Source organism: Lycium ferocissimum, chromosome 12 (assembly GCF_029784015.1).
Source record: "Lycium ferocissimum isolate CSIRO_LF1 chromosome 12, AGI_CSIRO_Lferr_CH_V1, whole genome shotgun sequence".
NCBI lineage: Eukaryota > Viridiplantae > Streptophyta > Magnoliopsida > Solanales > Solanaceae > Lycium > Lycium ferocissimum.
The window spans coordinates 35,677,399-35,701,308 of NC_081353.1; the positions used below are offsets into that span (position 1 = coordinate 35,677,399).

The 23,910-nt window shown below is 32.9% G+C and overlaps 2 protein-coding genes across 2 annotated transcripts; both read right to left on the reverse strand.

Moving 5' to 3' along the window:
* Positions 1-1,263: 1,263 nt before the first annotated feature.
* On the reverse strand, positions 1,264-5,986 carry LOC132039794 (pyruvate dehydrogenase (acetyl-transferring) kinase, mitochondrial-like). Its single transcript, XM_059430317.1, has 6 exons — positions 5,319-5,986; positions 3,697-3,952; positions 3,433-3,613; positions 2,774-2,921; positions 2,438-2,654; positions 1,264-1,512 (listed from the first exon to the last, which is right to left on the reverse strand). Exons 1-6 carry the CDS (start codon positions 5,565-5,567, stop codon positions 1,454-1,456), a joined length of 1,110 nt encoding a protein of 369 aa, XP_059286300.1. The 5' UTR covers positions 5,568-5,986; the 3' UTR covers positions 1,264-1,453.
* A 3,246-nt stretch (positions 5,987-9,232) lies between these two features.
* Positions 9,233-12,756, reverse strand: LOC132039607 (ubiquitin-ribosomal protein eS31 fusion protein-like). Its single transcript, XM_059430106.1, has 2 exons — positions 12,657-12,756; positions 9,233-9,853 (listed from the first exon to the last, which is right to left on the reverse strand). Exon 2 carries the CDS (start codon positions 9,830-9,832, stop codon positions 9,362-9,364), a length of 471 nt encoding a protein of 156 aa, XP_059286089.1. The 5' UTR covers positions 9,833-9,853; positions 12,657-12,756; the 3' UTR covers positions 9,233-9,361.
* Positions 12,757-23,910: the final 11,154 nt, after the last annotated feature.

A 23,910-nucleotide genomic window follows, 5' to 3' on the forward strand; every position in this document is an offset into this window, starting at 1 on the left:
TTATTATTAAATCAAATATTTATATTTGTACATTCAAATATAATAAAACACTTAAATCAAAACCCTATAAATATGACAAGTTTCAAAACTTACTTCGGGGCACTTTAGAACCCCAAAACGACGATCCAAACGTTTAGTTGGACTTGATGTAATGAGTCGACATTATTGTAAAAAAAATATTAAGTTTTATATAAAATATTGATATTTTGGGGTTTTGAAATATGACTAATCTTTGCCCAAAGTATGAAAAAAAAACGTGATTTGAAAGGTAACACAAAAAAAAAAGAAAAAAAAAAAACAAAAGGCCTCCTTCACGCATGAAATTCGTGCGTGAAAGGCCCAAGTTGCATTTTTGCAGTTTGGTCCTTTCACGCACTAATTTAATGCGTGAAACTTACTAATATTTTTTTTTTGTGCTAGTTTGGTTCAACTTTTTTTTTTTTTTTGAGCTACAAAAGTCGCGGATTTCTTTTTTAACCTTTATCCAGGTATATTTATATTGGATTCGACTTGATTCGGATACGTGATGCCAATGGCGAAGCCAGGATATTTATTAAGGAGGTTTAAAATATAAAAAAAAAAAATATATCTGAGAAGTCTAAAAGGTGATTCAACATCTACTACTATATATATATATATATATATATATATATATATATAAAATAATTTTTTTTACGTATAAATAAGATTTTTTTTTTGGTAAAAAGGTTATTAACCCTCGTCCCTATGTGGCTACGCCCCTGCGTGATTATCCTAGGCTATTAAGTTACCAAAACTCTCACCGCGATGGTCTTCTCCCAAAATCAGTATAAGCAGTACCGATTAAGACTTTCTTGCACTGATAGGTGTATGACACGTGTTGTATATACATTTTCCTCACTTAATTAGAATTAATTAACACTATATTTTTCATCGTTAAATTACCGAATTATATGATAATTTAATATGATTTGGTATAAACATCTGATGCATTACAATTTTACTGTCCTCTTTCCGTATGGAGCTCTAGTTGGATGACTTCACTCTCCATTCAGGCCTCGTTTACACTAGAAATTCCTCATATCTAACCTTATCCAAACTTATGGGGAAATGAATTTTGAATAGAATATGTACATTAACGATACCTTACCAATAATGTCTCAAAAAAATACTTTTAAAGTACATAATAAACAACTAATGAAAAACACCTCCCGCCAAAATTTGCTCGAGGAGGTAATGAAAAACAAAAAACATGTAGTTCATGGAGGTAATAGGAACACAACATAGTTCAAGTTTGTAAATTGCAAAGTGCCCAAGTTTAACTGGCAATTTTTTATGTACTAAGCCTAAAGTATTGAACAAAGTAGCTCTGCCAATTACATCATTTACTTTCCTAAAATGAGGATTCAAATTTCTCCCCTTGAAGTAGCTAGGGCAAATTTTCTAAACAAGATTGATCTCCCAATGTCATACATCAAGTTAAGGGCTCCTCTGAATCTCCCAACCTCGACAAATGAAGGTAAGCATCTGTACCTGCAAAAGAGGTCAAGATATACATGTGCACATTAGACATTTCCAATATAGGGGTGACCGTGCAATACTAAACTCATAAAATTTCCCCTTTTTTTCCCTGGAATAAGGGTGTGTTCGTACGAAGGAAAATATTTTTCATGAAAATAAGTGATTTTCTTACTTATTATTTGATGTTTGATAAGTAAGCAGCAAATATTGTCCCAAAAGCATTATAAATAGTCTATGCTAACAATATAGGGTGGGGTGTGTTGGAGGGTGGGGAGGGAAACAATCAGTGTGGACTGTCACTTATGGAACTTGTTTTTCCTACTTTACCAGGAAAGTCATTTCATTATTAAGGAACTTATTTTCTTAGAGAAAATGTTCTCCAAAAGTTCTGAACAATCAAACTCCATACCAAACAGACCCTAAGTTCAATTTAACATTCATTGTAAGGCCATGCGTGCATGATAGGCTAATATAATTCGATCATACATGCTTGAAGCTTTGTGCACCAAAGGTGGCGCTCGCCCTTTTGGTAAATCACCATGTACTCCTCAATGGAGAAGGAGACGGATATCTAACAAGTTTATACAATCTTTGCAATCACAAGATTGAGATAACATATACCACCATCCTCATCAAATAAACCCTCACATCAGCAGAAATTGAAATTTTATAAGACATAAGCAACAAGAACGGATCTGTTTATCATATCAAAGTAGTATCACTTTATTTACTCTTGCGCTGTGATTTAACATCTCAATATTGTATAGGCATGCTTACTCAAACCTGCCTACAGACTCTTCCTTCGTTCAGTAACTACATGATGCTATTTACCACAAACCCCACACTGACTTGCTATAGTATCAGATAATGTGGTTAGTTTATCTACCAATGAAAACGGTACTGGTGGGAACAAGGTTGAGAGATTTAAATAGCATACCATAGCCTTCCATGGAGATAATCTGCAAATCCCCTCCAAAGTAGCGAGCATATAAACGACTTATTGGAATTCCATATCCATAACCAGCCATCGTGCATGCAGTAGCCACATCAGTTGTCGTAAAGTGCTCGTCCAGCGGATTCCTAGCAGTACTGTACAGATAAGTAAATATTTTGGGAAGGCCACTTCTTGGTATTCCACCTCCTTCATCAGAAACCTATATCAATACAGGCAGGAAGACTTTCCGAATCAAATTGAACACACAATAAAGAGGAACCAAGTCCCTAACTAGACAATGATTAGGGAGGAAAACTGAAGATTGAAAAGAGGTCATGCCTTAATGGTGACATCCTCTAAACCATCAGCAACTATTATACGAATAGGAGGGGCAACTTTGTCCGAGTCCATAAACCGCTCTTGTACAGCACGGACAGAATTCTTTACCAACTCAAAGACCATCATATGCAGATGTGTTGGAACATAACTGCACGAAAGATGGAAACATAAAACAAAGAAACAGGAGAACACTTCCATTCTATATCATCTTCTAGCATGTAGCTATCAATAGCTCTTTCGGAACCTTAGCAGAACAAGAGAAATGTACATGACAGTAAGGGTCTCTTTGGTATGGAGGAAAACATTTTCCAAAAAATGTTTTCAATTTTCCCATGTTTGATTGGTTAGAATTTTTGGAAAACATTTCCTCTAGGAAAACAAGTTTCTTAACAATGAGGAAAATGTCTTTTCTAGTAAAGGAGGAAAAAGAAGTTCCATAAGTGACACATTCTATACTGATTGTCTACCTCCCCACCCTCCAACACACCCCACCCTCACCCCCGCCCCCTAGTGTTAGCATAAATTATATATAAATGCAAACATCTTTGTGGAAAATATGTTCCTTCATACCAAACACACCCTAAAGAAAGAGGTGGACCGTAAACGAAAAGAGGTTCTTGTGTAACAAATGGTGCCCATCAATTAAGACCAAAACATACGGGAATGTAAAATCAGGATCTCCGTAAATGTTAACATCAGGTGCGCTGCCATATTCACGTAAGCAAATTCCCCGAGCATCCTCACTGGCAGTGCGTGCAACCTCCAGGGGAGACATTTTTGTATGTATATAGCCCAAATAATTGGGAGGCGGATTAGGATCATGTAAGGCCACATGCTGCCCTGAGTTTAACAGAAATTTAACACATTTGTTATTTGTTAGATCAGCATTAGAAGAATTAAGCCAGGAAAAGTACGGAGCTAACCGATAAGCATGCGGATCCCAATTCTAGACATGTAAAATCGATCAAGAAATTGGTGTATTTCTCTCAAATCCTCGTAGTCAAATCTAGGCCGTTCTTTCTTGAGTTGTTGGATTCCCAAAGCCATCACAGGAACGACGTTATTGTGCCTGACCTTAATCATTTTAACCATTTTTGTAAATCCCAACTCATCATTTTTATCCTTTATTTCTGGATATGATCGAAGGTCACGGAAAGAATCCAAATACCAATCTCGGACCTAAAAGAGAAAAACAGCACAACATAAAATACTTATAATGTACAATATGAAGGGATATGACCAATTTAGTATAATTATCAAACTCCAGGGGACAAAAATCAGCTAGCAGACTATTGTTTCATGCCAAAAAGGATGAATATGTGTTTATGAACTCTTAAGAAACAGCAGAACCACTAACTACATGGAAATGAATGAACCATTAACAGAAGCAAGAATAAGAAAGTTCAAGTGTTAGTAGCAGGAAATGATAAGAATAAAAGAGAATGATTCCTCTCATTGTCAAAACTACTAAAAAGAATAGTAAACCCAATACTTTATCCTGCATAAAATATTGAAGAATTGTCCTTTAACCAAATACTTTATCCTGCATCAAGACAATCAGAAACATAAACTACACTGAAACAAAAAAACAAAAAAACAAAAAAACAAAAAAAACCTTCTTACCCTACATACTTGCATTAATTTAATTGAATCCACCATTTGTCCATTTTCCTAGCTTTGCACCTCTACATGAGCTTTCCCAAACACAACCCAATCCAAATCCAACGAGAAGAAAGAGTTGCAATAGACTTATCAATAAATACAATCTTGCAGCACTCAAGGGTGTAACCTAATGATAAACAAAATAGGTGAAAATCATCGGAGACGAAGGGTATTTGGTGAAAAACATTTCCCATAAAATGTTTTCCAATTTTCTCATGTTTGGTTAGCCAAAAATCTTACAACATTTTCTCTGAGAAACTTTTTGACAAGTTCTTAAAAATGAGGACAATGACTTCCTTCGTGGAAACAAGGAAAACAAATTCCACAAGTGGCATTCCACCCCTCCCCATCCTCCAACACACTTAATCCCACCCCACCCCCATGGCCTCCACCTCCACCACACCCACACCCTACCCCACCCCCATAATATTCTTGGACAATATTTTTACGTTTACTTACCAAACACCTGAAAATAAGTAAGAAAACCACTTAATTTTGAACATTTTCCAAACACCTGAAAATAAGTAAGAAAACCACTTAATTTTGAACATTTTCCAAGAAAACATTTTCTTTCATACCAACCACACCCCAGGTTCAAATCTAAGCACAAACAACATGGTGATTTCTCCAAAACTACTCAGTGGTTGTCTTTGGTGAGAGGTAGCATATACTCGTTGGAATAGTCGAGGTGCGGACAAGCTAGCTTGAAAAACACCATTTTTCAAAAGTTCAATGAATCCTCCAAGGACATAGATGATTTTTATAACCACCTACAACTAATTTGAGAACTGTTCTTCATTGATCATTCTTTTTTCGAACAAACCAAGACGGGGGGTGGAAGGGGCTAAAAATAAATAAACAAGAAAGTGTAAAAATGTTATACCTTTAAAACAGCAGGCTTTGATGACAATCCATAAGGAAGATTTTCAAGCTCAATAGCTCTACGAGCAATCCTAATAGGCAACTCTTTATGAAGAAATTGAGCAGATATCAACAAATTTCTTGGTGAAGATGTACACCCAAAATTCATCATATGTCTTAAACTAACACCAGTTTGCTTCATGCAACCACATTTTTGCACCTCTTCAGCCAATTCTTTAGAAAGGGTATCATAAATCTTCTTTGCAGCCATTAAAGAACGTAAAAAATAATTCACAATCTTGAAAATCTCGAATTTTTCACCTTATAACGCAACACATTTGACAATTCAAGAATGGGGTGATCAAAAAGAGCATTTAAATGGAATCTATCTAGATGAAAGTGATTAAATTTAATCAACACATAACATGTGAATATAAGAACCTCGAATATTTCACCCTATAACGTAACACATTTGGCAATTCAAGAATGGTGATGATCTAACAGTACATTTAAAGGTGATTAAAGTTTTATAATTATTTTTTTTATTGATAAAATGGGGATATAAAGGGAGATTTTAATCAACCGAAGTTATTAGCATGTGAATATAGGAATGACAAATGGGGAAGGTGGTTACGATAGTTACAAAGCGTAGAAAGTGGCATGTTGCTTTAATGGCTATTGCCAGTTTGACACACTTTTGTTTTCTTGTTTATCTCTCTTGTCCTATACTTAATGCAAAGCAATAGAATATGGGAGTTCAAATGATTTGTTTACATCCGTGTTCACATTAAGAGCCTCATACCGGTTTTGAGGCCAAAAGCGCTTTTTTATTTTATTTTAAAAAAAAGAACTTTTTTTAGATATTTGAAGTGTTTGGTCAATTAGTAAAATTGTTTTTAAGTAAAGCAGAAGTAGTTTTTCTGCGATTGGGAAGAAGCAGAAAATGAAAAAAGCAGAAGCAGAAAATTATTTCTTTCAAGACAAAATATCCCTACCATAAATACATATTTTTCAAGTATATCCCTCATTAATCCATTAATTTCTATTAATAATTCTTGTGTTGAATTTTAATTTGTGATGATTTTGAATTTTATTTTGGTTGTAGTTTTTTAGTCTATTTAGATCATCGTGTTGATATTATATCAATATTTTATTTATTCATCTATGTATTTTATTAATTAAAAAATTTAATATGTACTTTAAAATTTTAATTAAATAAAAGTAAAAATTTAATTGAAGTCTTTCATAATAGATATTTAAAATAACTCTCTATAAAATAATCTTGATAGTAAACGTTCATTGATACTTGTCCTTTTCTATAATTTGACACTCAAAGATCACTTTTTTAAGAAGATTAGCTAAAAACACAATCGCTTTATTAAAAGTGTAAAAGCACTTTTCAAATGAATTAGCCAAACACAAATTGCTTCTCACCAAAAATACTTTTTTGAAAAGCACTTCTCAAAATAAACAGTTTTTAACCGCTAGGCCAAACAGGCTCTAAATTAGTTTAGTGGGTTTTTGGTTAGTAATGTAGGAATTAATTATATATGTACAATTAGGTTATGCATGATTTTGGTATTTCTGTGTTAGTTTTTTGCATTACTAAATAATAAATGAATTGAAGCATAACGCGTGCATATTTTAGTTATGTGGGATTATAAAATGATAATCAAATACCGTACTTGATGTGCTGAATTTTATATAAATAATTAAAAAGTAATCAATGCTAGTTTTAATACATGAGTAATTTCCTTCCTAACCAGCAACCAAACGACCCTAAATATAATACATACACATTCTCACTTTAATTTGTAAATGTGAAGATTAAATAATTGACGTAAACATAAGGGTGGATAAGTATTTTGTGTATAGGTGCAGACCTTTTTCTTCTTCTTCTTCTTCTTCTTCTTTTTTTTTTTTTTTTTTTTTTTTTTTTTTTTTTTGCTTTAGGCATTTAATATATGAAAATTAATGTTTCCATTAATTTAGATTAGATCTAGATACGCCTACTAAGAAGAATATAGAGCGTTTATTACTGATTTTTTTTTTAAAGTTCGAACATGAGATCTCTAGTTAAAATGTTGATAATCCACTAGTTTGTTTGTTATTTTTTCCAATCCCAAATAGAGCTTCTATTATTAGAGATACAATCTAGGATATTAGGCGATCCCAATATGTTTGAGGTCCGAGGCATAATTAATTAGTATTGTTAGTAATTTTTACATTTTCATCATGCTTTTAACCTAACTTGTTGTAAAACCTACTAGATAGAAACAATTTCTTTGTATAAGAATCATTGTGTTATGAACTGATCTTTTAGCCTACTACATGTCCACTTAAATTATGTCAAACAATTTAAGACAATAGTTATAAGACTATTATCATTAATTTATTCGAAGCATCTTTCTTAGTGGTTTAGGCTGTGTGGCATTGAAAGTGAGAAGCAAACATCACCATCAAGGGGTACGGTGGAATATAGAATTATTCTACTCTTAATCAGAGTTCTCGTGTTTAAGCTCAGAGAATGGAGAAATCTCGAGTGGCAGAGGGCAAGAGGCAAAATCAAAATTTGAATTTTATGGATTCCAGATCTCAAATTAATATACAAAATAACTCGATTTAATGTCAAATATTTATAAATATTGAGTAAAAGCTAATACGGTCCTGGTTACATGTTATATTCACCTTTGCTGATAGGGTGCGATTTCTCCTTTAATGAACCTTATGTGCTATGTAGCGGGCAATTGAATTATTTGACAAGTAATACTGAATAGCAGATGATTAATGGTTGTAACTGCAACAACGTGGTTGGAGAGAACTGCATGTCTCCATGGTAAAAGGTGAAAAAAATTCCTAGGAATCCTCTAAAGAGAACACCACTTTTATTACTTTTTTTTTAAAGCACGTTTATTCCAAAAATGCATGTGAATTCGGAAATATCGTATGGTGTCTGTTACCAGCATATATCAAACATTATTGCCATAATTTTGTCATAGGAATATAGGGGATTTGTCATAGGAATATAGGCGATGGATCATTTATTTTACCTCATTTGCACGGTTTATTTCAATGAAAAAGATTCGGTTTAACATGTCATGTGTGAGCATTTTAGATTTGGATTCTTCATGAGTGAGCATCTTAGATTTGGATTCTTCACCAACTTATAATTCAAACAAAATTCGATGTGATCTCTGTCATTTATTCCACTACACCACCATACTTGTAATGTTTCTTGAGGAGAGTTATAAAATTATTTATTTTTAGTTTATAAAGAATTTCAGAAAGTTCCTTTCAGCTTTCATTTTTGTTTATATCTTTGTGATTTGACTATACAAGTAACTTTCGCTATTGTTACTTTTATATTATTTGTTAAAACTTGCAGAAATTTTGCATGAAATGTATAAATGGTAATATGCAACCATATGTTGAAGATCATTGACACAAACACCGCGAATTTGTCAAATTAACGTCACCTATAATTACAGGAAGCATATTTTTAGAATTTAGTTATGTACACCGATAGCGTAAGAATTTTTCACACTACTAGGCATCTTTATCTAACTAAGAAACGTCTCCGACCCCAACTGTCCAACCTGAGCGGACAACTAATCTTCACCGACCCTAACTGTCCAACCCAATTGCGGACTGTGATCGGTCTATGACCGCTAGACACCAAAGGCGTCCTTCGGGTGAGTCTTGTAATTCTTACGAGGTGGAGATGATGCAGTTCGTCCATGAATTTTCCTTCCTCTTCTATTGCTGGATTTGACTCAAAGGAATGAAGACCAACATCAAAAGTTTAATTCTGCTGCATAGTAGATAAAACATTAAACCAAAAACAGCTCAAACAACCGAAAAACCATGGTTAGCCAGGCCAAGCAGGATCATCACACAACTCACAAGCAAGTGCAAAAAACAAGAGAGAAGAACATATTTTAGCTGACAAAAATCCTCAACTTGTTATAAACTGCAAACATAATCCCATACTTCAAATTCATTACATCTTGTCTACTGTTGGCAAAAGAGTAACTAAGATAAAGCAATAAACAAAGTAACACTCATCTAATCACCACCAGCCTTCTGGTAAACATAGGTAAGGCCACATTTACCACAATAGTGCCTATCAAAGTGGTTAGCCATGAAAGTCCCGGCACCACACTCAGCGTTTGGGCACTCCTTCCGGAGCCTTTGAACCTTGCCAGAATCATCGACCTTGTAAAACTGGAGGACAGCGAGCTTAACCTTCTTCTTCTTGTGCTTGATCTTCTTTGGCTTAGTGTAAGTCTTCTTCTTACGCTTCTTGGCACCACCACGAAGACGAAGGACAAGGTGGAGGGTCGACTCCTTCTGGATGTTGTAGTCGGCTAGTGTTCGGCCATCTTCAAGCTGCTTGCCTGCGAAAATCAACCTCTGTTGGTCTGGTGGAATCCCTTCCTTGTCCTGAATCTTAGCCTTAACATTGTCGATGGTGTCTGATGACTCTACCTCTAAGGTAATAGTCTTGCCCGTCAGGGTCTTCACAAAGATCTGCATTTTCACGTCTTGGTCCACCCACTGCACAAATCAACAAAGAGCGTAATCAATGACTACGCCTTGATGCCAAACAAAACTAGAGTCGAACATAACAAATCATTTGTACCATATTTTGCTCTATTCAGACCAAATCAAACAAAGAACAAATGTTTTGTCAATTAATGAACTAACCCTCTATTCCAACAAAAAGATTGGAGTCCGCTGTCCCCATTGTCTATTCTGGACCAAATTAAACAAAAGGACATACATAATAACTTGTAAAGATCACAAGACCATACGTAAAAATCGGGGCAGCTATATATTCTCTGTAACTATTCATTTCTATCTGAGCCAAACCAATGACTGCACATTGATAACAAGCAAAACTGGCGTTGACAATATCAACCCTGCTGTATCCATTTTGCATCAAATCAAACAAACAAAGCATATTTAATCAATCAATCAACTATGCCTCTGTTCAATGGAAAAGTTAATGAGTTATTCTGTATCTATTTAGGTCTATTCAGGCCCAAACTACACGAAGAACATGTATTAATTTGTAATATAACAAGAAACATAGAAATGCTGAAAATGGGGTCAATTATATTACTTCTCTGCACCTATTCAATTCTTTTTTTTTTTAATTAAAATCTGAAGCTATTCAGTTCTATTTGAGCCGAATCACTAGCGTACAAACAAAACTGGAGTTGACTGTATAAATACAAATATTTCATTAACCAATGAACTAGACCTCTATTGCAATGAAATTATAGGAGTTCCTCTATGACCACATTAAAAATGAAGAACATGTATAACTTGTCAAAATCACAAGAAACGATGATATGTGAGAAATGGAGTCAGCTATATGAATTCTATGTAGCTATTCAATTCTCTCATAACCAAACCAATGACTACACCTAGATTACAAGCAAAACTGAACTGGACTATATAAAACTTAAGTACATATTTTGCTCTATTCGGGTCAAATCATAAAAGAACAACCATTTCATCAATCAATGGAACTGCACTTATATTCCTCTGTAACCATTAGGTCTATTTGTGCCCAAATTAGACGATGAAGATATTTTTAACTTGTAAAAGTCACAAGAAACAATGATATATTAAAAATTTGGGTACTCTAAAACTATTCATTTCTGTCTGAGCCAAACCAATGACCATATAAACCTTCTATACCCATTTTTCTCTATTCGGATCAAATCAAACAAAGAACAAATCTTTCATCAAACAATCACCTGGCTCTCTAATAACTAAACGAGCAACATATATTAACATGTGAAAATCACAAGAAAGCAATGATATGTGAGAAATGACATCAGCTATATGAATTCTCTGTAAATATACAGTTCTATCTGAGTAAAACCAACGACTATATAAATCCTCTATACACATTTCACTCTATTAAGGCCAAATCAAACAATTAACAAATCTTTCATCAATAAATCAACTAGGCCTCTGTTCCAATGAAAACTACCTTGGTCTATTCTAGCTCAAAGTATACGAGAAACATATATTAACATGAACAAAACACAAGAAAACAATGATATGTGAAAAATGAGGTCAGCTATATGAATTCTCCATAACCATACAATTCTATTTTAACCAAATCAATACAATACACCTCGATTAGAAACGAATTTGAAGTTGACTATATAAACCCTCAATACCATATAGCTTTATTCAGGCAAAATCAAACAAAGAACAAATCTTTCACTAATCCAATTAAGAAAATTAAAGTTCCTGTGCAACCATTAAGTCCATTATAGCCCAAATTAAACGACAAACATAAATTAACATACAAAAATCACAAGCAAACAATGAAATGTGAAAATGGGGTCAGCTATATAAATTCTCCGTAACTATTCCATTCCACTTGAGCTCAAATCAACCAAACAACACATATTAATTGAATCCTCTATACAGATTTAAGAAAATTTCAGTTCCTATGTAACCATTTAGGTCCATTATAGCTCAAAATAAACAAGAAACATATATTAAACATGTAAAAATCACAACAAAACAATGAAATATGAAAAATGGGTATCAGCTTTATGAATTATCTGTAACAAACAACACATTTAACTAGCTATATACACAAGGAACACTGAATAATAACAAGTATAAGCAAACATAGCAATAATCAAGAAAATTTCATTTAGGTCCATTATAGCTCAAATTAAACAAGAAACATATATAAACATGTAAAAATCACAAGAAAAAAATAAAATGTGAAAATGGGTATCAGCTTTATGAATTATCTGTAACAAACAACACATTTAACTAGCTAAATACACAAGGAACACTGAATAATAACAAGAATAAGCAAACACAGCATTAATCAAGAAAATTTCATTTAGGTCCATTATAGCTCAAATTAAACAAGAAACATATATTAAACATGTAAAAATCACAAAAAAAAAAAAATTAAATATGAAAATGGGTGTCAGCTATATGAATTATCTGTAACAAACAACACATATTTAACTAGCTATATACACAAGGAACACTGAATAATAACAAGTATAAGCAAACACAGCATTAATCAAGAAAGTTTCATTTAGGTCCATTACAGCTCAAATTAAACAAGAAACATATATTAACATGTAAAAATCACAAACCAAAAAAAATATGAAAATGGGTGTCAGCTACATGAATTTTCTGTAACAAACAACACTTAATAACTAACTAAACTCACAAAGAACAGCAAATAATCAGCAATATAAGCAACCATAACATTATAACTAAATTTTTTTTGGTGTTTTACTAATTAAAAAATTTTGTAAAAATTAATTAAAGGATAACAAGAACAAGATAAATGGGAACTTACGAATTGAAGGTGAAGAGTGCGGCTACACAAAAGAGTTGAAAGATAGCAGCAAACTGAGGGTTTGTGAGAGATTTATGGTAACTATTTTGGGCCTCACATTAGGCCCAAATATTAATTTGGGCTTGGACCAAGACCCGGTTCATTTAATAGGTATCAATCTTGGAATAAATTTCAGAAATAGCCACTTTTTAGTTTTGTGTAGTTGAAAATTTGACACTATCATGACTGTCATGAAATTTTTAAAAATTTCACTAGTGAAAACTGTCGCGGAGTTTTATCTGTGAAATTTGAAACTCTATAACAGTGACTCTTTTTTAATGACAAAGCTGAAAAGTGGCTAGCTCGTGTTATTACTACTCAATCTTTTGGTAAATTGGATTGGATCTAAACAATACACTTAAAGAGTTTATATAAAGCAAAATTTAATGAGAGAGATTAATTGTAGTTGTTAGAGAAAGCTTTTAGATTGTAATTTTTAATTGTATGTGGATTCAATTTGTGAAGAATTTATGGTTCCAATTTGGACCTCACATTTGTTACTCAGTTAGGCCTGCAAATATTAATTTGGGGTTGGGCCAAGACCCGGTCATTTAACATTTTTTTGCGCGGATTGTCCTTCTTCTGGGGTGGTCTTTAATTTTTTCCCCTCAAATTGGTGGTCTTTAATGTTTGCCCTTCGCCTAATACTCCGAGGTTCTGGGTTCGAACCCAGCTTAGTTAAAAAAAAAAAAAATTGGCAAGGCAGAATTTTACCTTCAAAACACTGTCTTAAGGAGGAGTTTTGCCCAAAACTCTACCTTAAAGTAGAGTTTGAAACTCTGCCTGAATCATGCTTCAGGCAGAGTTTGGCATACAAAACTATGCCTTGCGATTTTATTTTATTTTTTATTTTTAATTGAGCGGGGGTTCGAACCCGAAACCAAGGGGTTCTACGAAGGGCAAAAATTAAAGATCACCCCAAAATAAGGGCATTCCTGCGAATTGCCCGTCATTTAATAGGTATCAATCTTTTCGTAAATTGGACCGAACTTAGTAGGCTTTTGGTTATTAAAATCAAATATTTTTTCACTTTATTAGGAATTTTGAAGTTGGAGTTGGAAATGGAGTTGTATTTGGTTATAGTTTTTGCAAAGAATATTTGGTTGTTTGAATGTACTGAAAGTGAAAACAGGGATTTTAGGTGTTTTACAAATTCTTGTATTTGGAATTTTCATGGCCAAATGCTGATTTTCAAATCAAGTGAAATTTTTTTTTTTGGAAAAAAGTGAATAATTCTCATGGCCAAACAGATCCTTAAACATATACGTCTTTAAGACTTTAAGGGGTCGTTTGGTTTGAAGACAAGTTGTACTGGGATTAATTATGCTGGAATTTAGTGAAATTAGTTATACTGCGATCATCTTATGCTGGGATTAGTTGTCATGATATTATTTCTGATTGACTGTTTGTTTGTTGTATTAAAAATAACATGTATTGCATAATTTCTAAAAAGAATTTGTTTGTTTACAAAATTATCCTCCACCTTATTTATAGTTTACAAAATTGCCCTCCACACTAATCATGGTACTATTATTCCACCATATGGCAGAAATAACTTACCGCGATTAATAACGACCCTAAGAGTTATATAAACCAAGAAAATTAAGAGATAGATTAATCACGATTGGTAGAGACAATCCTTTAATTGTGGTTTTAACTGTATGGATTCAATATGTAGCTTAATGGTTTGTAAAGATAACACAACTACTAAGCTAAAGATACCCTAATCCATCTCCAACAAGTTCCTACTGGGGTCTTTTGTTTGCTTTATCCTCTTCGATCTGATTATTGCGGCATTCAACCTTGCAGAATGCAAGTGATTTGCATGAATTAGGCACTAGATTAGCACAAATCAGATATAGAAACAAAACAGAAAAAATCATAGATAAAAACAAAACAACAAAAAAAAGTACATGTACACACACACACATATCATTTTCTGGATTTAGTGTAGAGTGACAGTAGTAGCACTCTTTTGGGAATTCTCTCTTTGTTGTCAGTCCAGCGTAAGTGGAGGAGCTTGCATGATCAGACATTGTAGTATAGTTTAAAGTAATAATTTAATGTAGAGTAGTGTTTAATCAGGAAACTTGTATGTTTTCTGCAACACACAAGATGCACGTGTGACGCATGAAATGCATGTGTGGTGCACGAAATGCATGTATGGTGCACGAAATGCACGTGCGGTGCACGAGATGCACGAGCGTGAGTTAATTTTATTGAATATGCTTGAGACCGCTTGCTAAGATTTAGTTTTACGCCACCAATTTTATTGAACCGCGCCTGGTTATATGCAATTCAGGAATCAAGACCATTAATACTTAATAGTATCTTTGTCACTTTATTATTTTTAGTGTTTATTGCTTATCAAACATCCTACTTCTACAATTGGTAGGTTAAGTACTGCTCTTTTAGACAATTTTTTTTTTCAGGGTTACTACATATAATGAACAAAAATAGGTTAAGTTTATGAAAGAATGAGAAGATATTACCTCAGGCTTCAAAGCTATCAATAGTTTGATTTTATCTTATCATGTGCATTCGTTTTGTGTGTATCAGGGGCTAGTGAGATTCCAAGTTCTGGTAATAAAAGTCATTTTATTAAAAAAAAACAAAATGCATTTTTATGGGAAAATCTTGAAAAAAAAATAGTAGGGGATAATCTTAAAAAAACCAGTACGACCTTCTTATTAATGAGAGTAGAGATAAAGAAGAAAGAATCTTGCAAAATCTGAAATCATTTGTTAGACTTTAAAGTTCAGATGCTTTTATTTTTTATACTGGAGGAGGTATGATCTTATTTATCTTTTTTCATTGGTGTGATTTTAGTTGAGATATCAATGTACAAATGCAGGAGTCTGGAGCAAAGACACAATATCAAAAAGCAGCTCAACTTTTGTGCTTTTGTCCAAGAAACTTGTAGAATCAAAATTCAGATATTCCGTTTCTTAAACTGGTTGAACCATCTCAACCATCTAATTGTATGTTTAACTTTAAACTGAATAAATAAAAACAGTAGTGTGAACATTGTTGAAATTTTCACTTGCATTTACACCTTCTTGTATAAACTCCTTTGACTGTTACATGCAGTAGAGCCTACCCCCCACACTCCACCCCCTATAACTACTAGCTCACTCCCTTACTTCACTTCCAACACTACTCTACATTAAATTATTACTTTAAACTATACTACAATGTCTGATCATGCAAGCTCCTCCACTTATGCTGGACTGACAACAAAGGAGAACTCCCAAAAGAGTGCTACTACTGCCACTCTACACTGAATCCAACAAATGTGTATATATATATATATGTATATTACTATAAACTATACTACAATGTCTGATCATGCAAGCTCCTCCACTTATGCTGGACTAACAACAAAGGAGAATTCCCAAAAGAGTGCTACTACTGTCACTCTACACTGAATCCAGCAAATGTGTGTGTGTCTGTGTGTGTGTATATATTACTTTAAACTATACTACAATGTCTGATCATGCAAGCTCCTCCACTTATGTTGGACTGACAACAAAGGAGAATTCCCAAAATTTTAGATTTGTATTTGCATACAATCAGGGAACAGAGTACACTTTTGAAATTTTACAAAGACATGAGCATTTGTAACACACAAAAACAAAAACAGGAGTGTATGTACACGATGTAACAACATATTAAAAAATACTGATCTGATTGATAGTCCATCGCAAAAGAAAAGAGTTTACCAACCGCATAACTTGTGTATAGCGTGTGGGCCCATGTCTTCAAGATGATCATAGTACCGACCGCTCATCTAATAAAAAATCAACCCCTGATACATACAAAACGAATGCACATGATAAGATAACTTTAAACTCACGGGACGACTAGCTCGTGTCTTGTCTCTCTATATCTAACGTTTTCTCAGGTTCGAGGAAAATCTCACTAGATGATCTCTTACACGATGATGAATGCTCAATCTGGAAACTTGTATGTTTCCTGCGGTGCACAAGATGCACGTGCAGCGCACGAGATGCACTTGCGGCGCACGAGATGCATGTGTGTGAGTTAGTTTTGTCGAATATTGTTGAGACCTCTTGTTAAGATTTAGCTTTAGGCCGCCAATTTTATTGAGCCATCCCTGGTTATGTGCAATTCAGGAATCGGGACCATTAATAATACAGCATGTCACTTTATTATTTTTAGTGTTTATTGCTTATCAATTGATTGAACTATCAAAATAATCACATATGTACACATCAACCTTTATATGGTAAGCAATGCATTTTATGTAAGACTCATGCTTCCTTTCTGATATAGTATGATACATGTTGTTTTGCTATTTTTATTTAGCATGTTATGTCAAATTCTGACAAAAGCAGTAACCATTATTTGATTAAGCCTTAGGTAAGTTATTCCAAATAATGGATTAGAAGAGTTATAGCCTATTTGGCCAAGCTAAATTAATGCTTGATTTCATGAACTCCACGTTCTTTAAACCATTAGACGTCCAGAGAAGGAAATTCTGTCGCCATTAAAACTCTTCTCAGAAATAAAAAATCAAATACATTTTTGATTTATTAGGTAACATGATGCCACATTTATTCACATTTTATGTGTTATTGTTACAAATAAAAATAACTTGTGCATGCTAAACACGTCACTCAAGTAAGGGGAACACTTGTTACAGATGAATGTTAACTGCTATGATAATTTTTTTGTCCTTTTTATTTCTTCTTAAAAACTCATAAATCAAAAGTAAAATATCGTATATTCGAAATTCAAAATTCAAGGTGATCTTATTTATGAATTTAAAAATAAATGAAGTTAAAGTTACTAAAATATTTAAAAAAATAAACTAAATGTTAAGAGGTTAATACTTTATAGAACTAAATCAAACTCAATCTCTTAAATATATCCCCACAACATCTTTAATTCTCGTCCAACCGTTTATCTTCCGACTACCGAACCATTTCTTTAGTATTCTCTCAAGTTCTCGATCAAATTGCATTTTCGGTACTGAAATGGATGCATTTTTCAGTGCTAAAACGGACGACGATTTTCTTCTTGTACGATTTCGGTAAGTAGTAGTGTCATATACTGATTGATCTCGTCGATAGGAATAAGCAAAAGTCTCTTCCCCTCGATGATTGAATATCAAAAGTAAAAAATGAAAGAACACGTTTGATTTACCTTTCATTTAATTTCTCAAGCTAGAATTTGATGTTATTTATTGTTTATTAGATTGATCTCGTCTATAAGAATAAAGAAAAGCCTCATTTGCTTGATAATTAATTATCAAAAGTAAAAAAAAATAAAAAAAATGAAGCATTCGATTTAATTTTCTTTTAGTTGGAAATTGATGTTATTTATTGTTTAGTTGATTGATCTCGTCGATAAGAACAAAGAAAAACCTCTTTCGCTTGATGATTGATTAGGACAAGAAAAAAAAAAAAAAATGACACATTTGATTTACCTTTTATTTAATTTTCTTTTAGTTGGAATTTGATGTTATTTATTGTTTATTCTATTGATCTCATCAATAAAATTAAAGAGAAGTCTGGTTCGCTTTACGATTGAATATCAAAAATAAAAAAGAAATAACACATTCGATTAACTTTTTATTTAATTTTCTTTTAATTGAAATTTGATGATATTTGTCGTTCATTTGACTGATCTCGTCGATAAGAATAAAGAAAAGTCTCATTGGCCCGTTGATTGAATGTCAAAAGTTAAAAGATAAATAAAATATTCAATTTACCTTTTATTTAATTTTCTTTTAATTAGAATTATTTATTGTTTAATTGATTGATCTCGTGGATAGGAATGAAGAAAAGCCTCTTTCGCTCGATGATTGAACATCAAAATTTAAAAAAGAAATAACACATTCGATTTACCTTTATTTAATTTTTGTAGTTGGAATATATATATATATATGTGTGTGTGTGCGCGCGCGCGCGCGCGCGCGCGCGCGTGTGTGGGGGGAGGTGGGGGGGGGGGGCATGTCTTCAGGACGATCATAGTACCAACCGCTCATCTGATAAAAAATAGATACCTTTAAACTCTCGGGACGGCTAGCTCATGTCTTGTTTCTATATATCTAGCATTTCCTAAGGTCGAGGAAATCTCACTAGATAATTTCTTACACGACGATGAATGCTCGATCAGGAAACTTGTATGTTTTCTGTGGCACACAAGATGCACGTGCGGTGCACGAAATGCATGTGTAGCGCACGAGATGCGCGTGCGTGAGTTAGTTTTATTGAATATCCTTGAGACCTCTTGTTAAGATTTAGCTTTAGGCCACCAATTTTATTGAGCCGCCCCTAATTATATGCAATTCAGGAATCAGGACCATTAATAGTAGAGCATGTCACTTTATTATTTTTAGCATTTATTGATTATCAATTGATTGAACTATTAAAATAATCACATATGTACACGTCAACCTTATATGGTAAGCAATGCCTTTTAGGTAAGACCCGTGCTTCATTTCTGATATAGTATGATGCACGTTGTTTTACTATTATTATTTAGCATGTTATGTCAAATTCTGACAAAAGCAGTAACCATTATTTGATTAAGCCTTAGGTAAGTTATTCCAAATAATGGATTAGATGAGTTATAGCCTGTTTGGCCAAGCTAAATTAATGCTTGATTTCATGAACTCCACGTTCTTCAAACTATTAGACTTCCAGAGAAGAAAATTATGTCACCATTAAAACTCTTCTCAAAAATAAAAAATCAAATACATTGTTGATTTATTAGGTAACATGATGCCACATTTATTCTCATTTTATGTGTTATTGTTACAAATAAAAATAACTTGTGCATGCTAAACACGTCAATCAAGTAATGGGAACACTTGTTACAGATGAATGTTAACTACTACGACAATTTCTTGTTCTTTTTATTTCTTCTTAAAAACTCGTAAATCAAAAGTAAAATATCGTATATTCGAAATTCAAAATTCAAGGTGATCTTATTTATGAATTTAAAAATAAATGAAGTTAAAGTTACTTAAATATTAAAAAAAATAAACTAAATGTTAAGAGGTTAATACTTTATAAAACGAAATCAAACTCAATCTCTTAAATATATCCCCACAACATCTTTAATTCTCGTCCAACCGTTTATCTTCCGACTATAAATATCAGAGTCTTGTATTATCCGAACCATTTCTTTAGTATTCTCTCAAGTTCTCGATCAAATCGCGTTTTTGGTACTGAAATGGATGCATTTTCCAGTGCTAAAACGGACGACGATTTTCTTCCTGTATGATTTCGGTAAGTAGTAGTGTCATACTTATTTCTTATTTGTTGATTGAGTGACATTTTTCATTTGTCCTTGACGTCAAGTAAACCAGAGGATTGAAAATGGGAACAAAAATAACAAAAAAGAAGAAATTAAGTTGAACCAATGCTGGATTTCATGAGCTCCACGTTCTTCAAATTCTTTAGACTTCTAGAGATGGAAATTCCGGTCGCTACTAAAACTCTTCTCGTAAATAAAATACATTTTTGGTTTATTAGGTAAGACCATTCAATAGTCACTGATTGTAGCGAAGAAGTCAACTACGAATGAGATTAAAATAGTCGAGCTCTTTAAAATAAGTGTGTTACACATAGAAACACTGATTGATCTCGTCGATAGGAATAAGGATAAGTCTCTTCCGCTCGATGATTGAATATCAAAAGTAAAAAAGGAAAGAACACGTTTGATTTACCTTTTATTTAATTTTTAAGCTGGAATTTGATGCTATTTATTGTTTATTAGATTGATCTCATGGATGAGATTAAAGAAAAACCTCTTTCGCTCGATGATTGAACTTCAAAAGTAAAAAAGAAATAACACAATCGATTTACCTTTATTTAATTTTTGTAGTTGGAATACATATATATATATATAGGCATGTCTTCAGGACGATCAAAGTACCAACCACTCATCTGACAAAAAATAGATACCTTTAAACTCTCGGGACGGCTAGCTCGTGTCTTGTTTCTTTATATCTAGCGTTTTCTATGGTCGAGGAAATCTTACTAGACAATTTCATACACGACGATGAATGCTCGATCAGGAAACTTGTATGTTTTCTGCGGCACACAAGATGCACGGGCGATGCACGAAATGCACGTGAAACGCACGAGATGCACGTGCGTGAGTTAGTTTTATTGAATATCCTTGAGACCTCTTGTTAAGATTTAGGTTTAGGCCATCAATTTTATTGAGCGGCCCCTAATTGTATGCAATTCAGGAATCAGGACCATTAATAGTACAACATGTCACTTTATTATTTTTAGTGTTTATTGCTTATCATTAATTGAACTAGTAAGATAATCATAAATGTACACGTCAACATTTATATGGTAAGCAATGCCTTTTATGTAAGTCTCGTGCTTCCTTTCTGATATAGTATGATACACGTTGTTTTGCTATTATTATTATTTAGCATGTTATGTCAAATTCTGACAAAAGCAATAACCATTATTTGATTAAGCCTTAGGTAAGTTATTCCAAATAATGGATTAGAAGAGTTATTTCATGTTTGGCCAAGCTAAATTAATGCCTGATTTCATGAACTCCACATTCTTCAAACCATTAGACTTCCAGAGAAGGAAATTCCTGTCGCCATTAAAACTCTTCTCAAAAATAAAAAATCAAATACACTTTTGATTTATTAGGTAAGATGATGCCACAATTATTCACATTTTTGGTGTTATTGTTACAAATAAAAATAATTTGTGCATGCTAAACATGTCACTCAAGTAAGGGGAACACTTGTTACAGATGAATGCTAACTACTACGACAATTTCTTGTTCTTTTTACTTCTTCTTAAAAACTCATAAATCAAAAGTAAAATATCGTATATTTGAAATTCGAAATTCAAAATTCAAGGTGATCTTATTTATGAATTTAAAAATAAATGAAGTTAAAGTTACTTAAATATTACAAAAAATAAACGAAATGTTAAGAGGTTAATACTTTATAAAACGAAATCAAACTCAATCTCTAAAATTTATCCCCACAACATCTTTAATTATCATCCAACCGTTTATCTTCCGACTATAAATATCAGAGTCTTGTATTATCCGAACCATTTCTTTAGTATTCTCTCAAGTTCTCGATCAAATTGCATTTTCGGCACTGAAATGGATGCATTTTCCGGTGCTAAAACGGATGACGATTTTCTTCCTGGACGATTTCGGTAAGTAGTAGTGTCATATACCTATTTCTTATTTGTTGATTGAGTGACATTCTTCATATTTCCTTGACGTCAAATAAATCAGAGGATTGAAAACGGGAACAAAAATGACAAAAAGAAGAAATTAAGGTGAACCAATGCTGGATTTCATGAGCTCCACATTTGTCAAATTCTTTAGACTTCTAGAGATGGAAATTCCGGTCGCTACTAAAACTCTTCTCATAAATAAAATACATTTTTGATTTATTAGGTAAGATCATTCAATAGTCACTGATTGTAGCTTAGAAGTCAACTACGAATGAGATTATAATAGTTGAGCTCTTTAAAATAAGTGTGTTACACATAGAAACACTGATTGATCTCATCGATAGGAATAAGCAAAAGTTTCTTCCGCTCGATGATTGACTATCAAAAGTAAAAATGAAAGAACACGTTTGATTTACCTTTTATTTAATTTCTTAAGCTGTAATTTGATGTTATTTATTGTTTATTAGATTGATCTCGTCGATAAGAATAAAGAAAAGTCTCATTTGCTTGATGATTAATTATCAAAAGTAAAAAAAAAAAATGAAGCATTCGATTGATTTTTATTTAATTTTCTTTTAGTTGAAAATTGATGTTATTTATTGTTTAGTCGATTGATCTCGTCGATAAGAACAAAGAAAAACCTCTTTCGCTTGATGATTGATTAGCACAAGGAAAAAAAGAAATGACACATTTGATTTACCTTTTATTTAATTTTCTTTTAGTTGGAATTTGATGTTATTTATTGTTTATTTGATTGATCTCGTCGATAAAAATAAAGAGAAGTTTGGTTCGCTTTACGATTCAATATCAAAAATAAAAAAGAAATAACACATTCGATTAACTTTTTATTTAATTTTCTTTTAATTGAAATTTGATGATATTTATCGTTCATTTGACTGATCTCGTCGATAAGAATAAAGAAAAGTCTCGTTGGCCCGTTGATTGAATATCAAAAGTTAAAAGATAAATAAAATATTCGATTTGCCTTTTATTTAATTTTCTTTTAGTAGGAATTATTTATTGTTTAAGTGATTGATCTTGTGGATAAGAACGAATAAAGGCCTCTTTCGCTTGATGATTGAACATCAAAAGTAAAAAAAAGAAATAACACATTCGATTTACCTTTATTTAATTTTTGTAGTTGGAATATATATATATATATATATGTGTGTGTGTGTGTGTGTGTGTGTGTCGGTGGGTGGGGGGTGGGGGGATGTCTTCAGGACGATCATAGTACCAACCGCTCATCTGATAAAAAATAGATCCCTTTAAACTCTCGGGACGGCTAGCTCGTGTATTGTTTCTTTATATCTAGTGTTTCCTAAGGTCGAGGAAATCATGATTTCTTACACGACGATGAATGCTCTATGCGGCACACAAGATGCACGTGCGGTGCACGAAATGCTCGTGTAGCGCACGAGATGCACGTGCGTGAGTTAGTTTGATTGAATATGCTTGAGACCTCTTGTTAAGATTTAGCTTTAGGCCACCAATTTTATTGAGCCGCCCCTAATTATATGCAATTCAAGAATCAGGACCATTAATAGTATAGCATGTCACTTTATTATTTTTAGTGTTTATTGCTTATCGTTAATTGAACTAGTAAAATAATCATATATGTACATGTCAACCTTTATATGGTAAGCAATGCCTTTTATGTAAAACTCGTGCTTCCTTTCTGATATAGTATGATACACATTGTTTTGCTTTTATTATTTAGCATGTTATATCAAATTCTGACAAAAGTAGTAACCATTATTTGATTATGGTAAGTTATTCCAAAGAATGAACTAGAAGAGTTTGAAAGGAAGAAATAATAATTTTAAAAAGAAAGTGATCGTTAGAAAAATATTTCAATAGCGGATTTGTTAACGGTAATGACTAATGATTCTTGTCTCTTGAAAGCGATAGGTAGGAGTTAATATAATGTTAATTCATTTCTTTGTTACACCACTTTGGACTAATAAACCAACTACTGTAGGTAAGTAGTTTATGTGATAAGACACAAT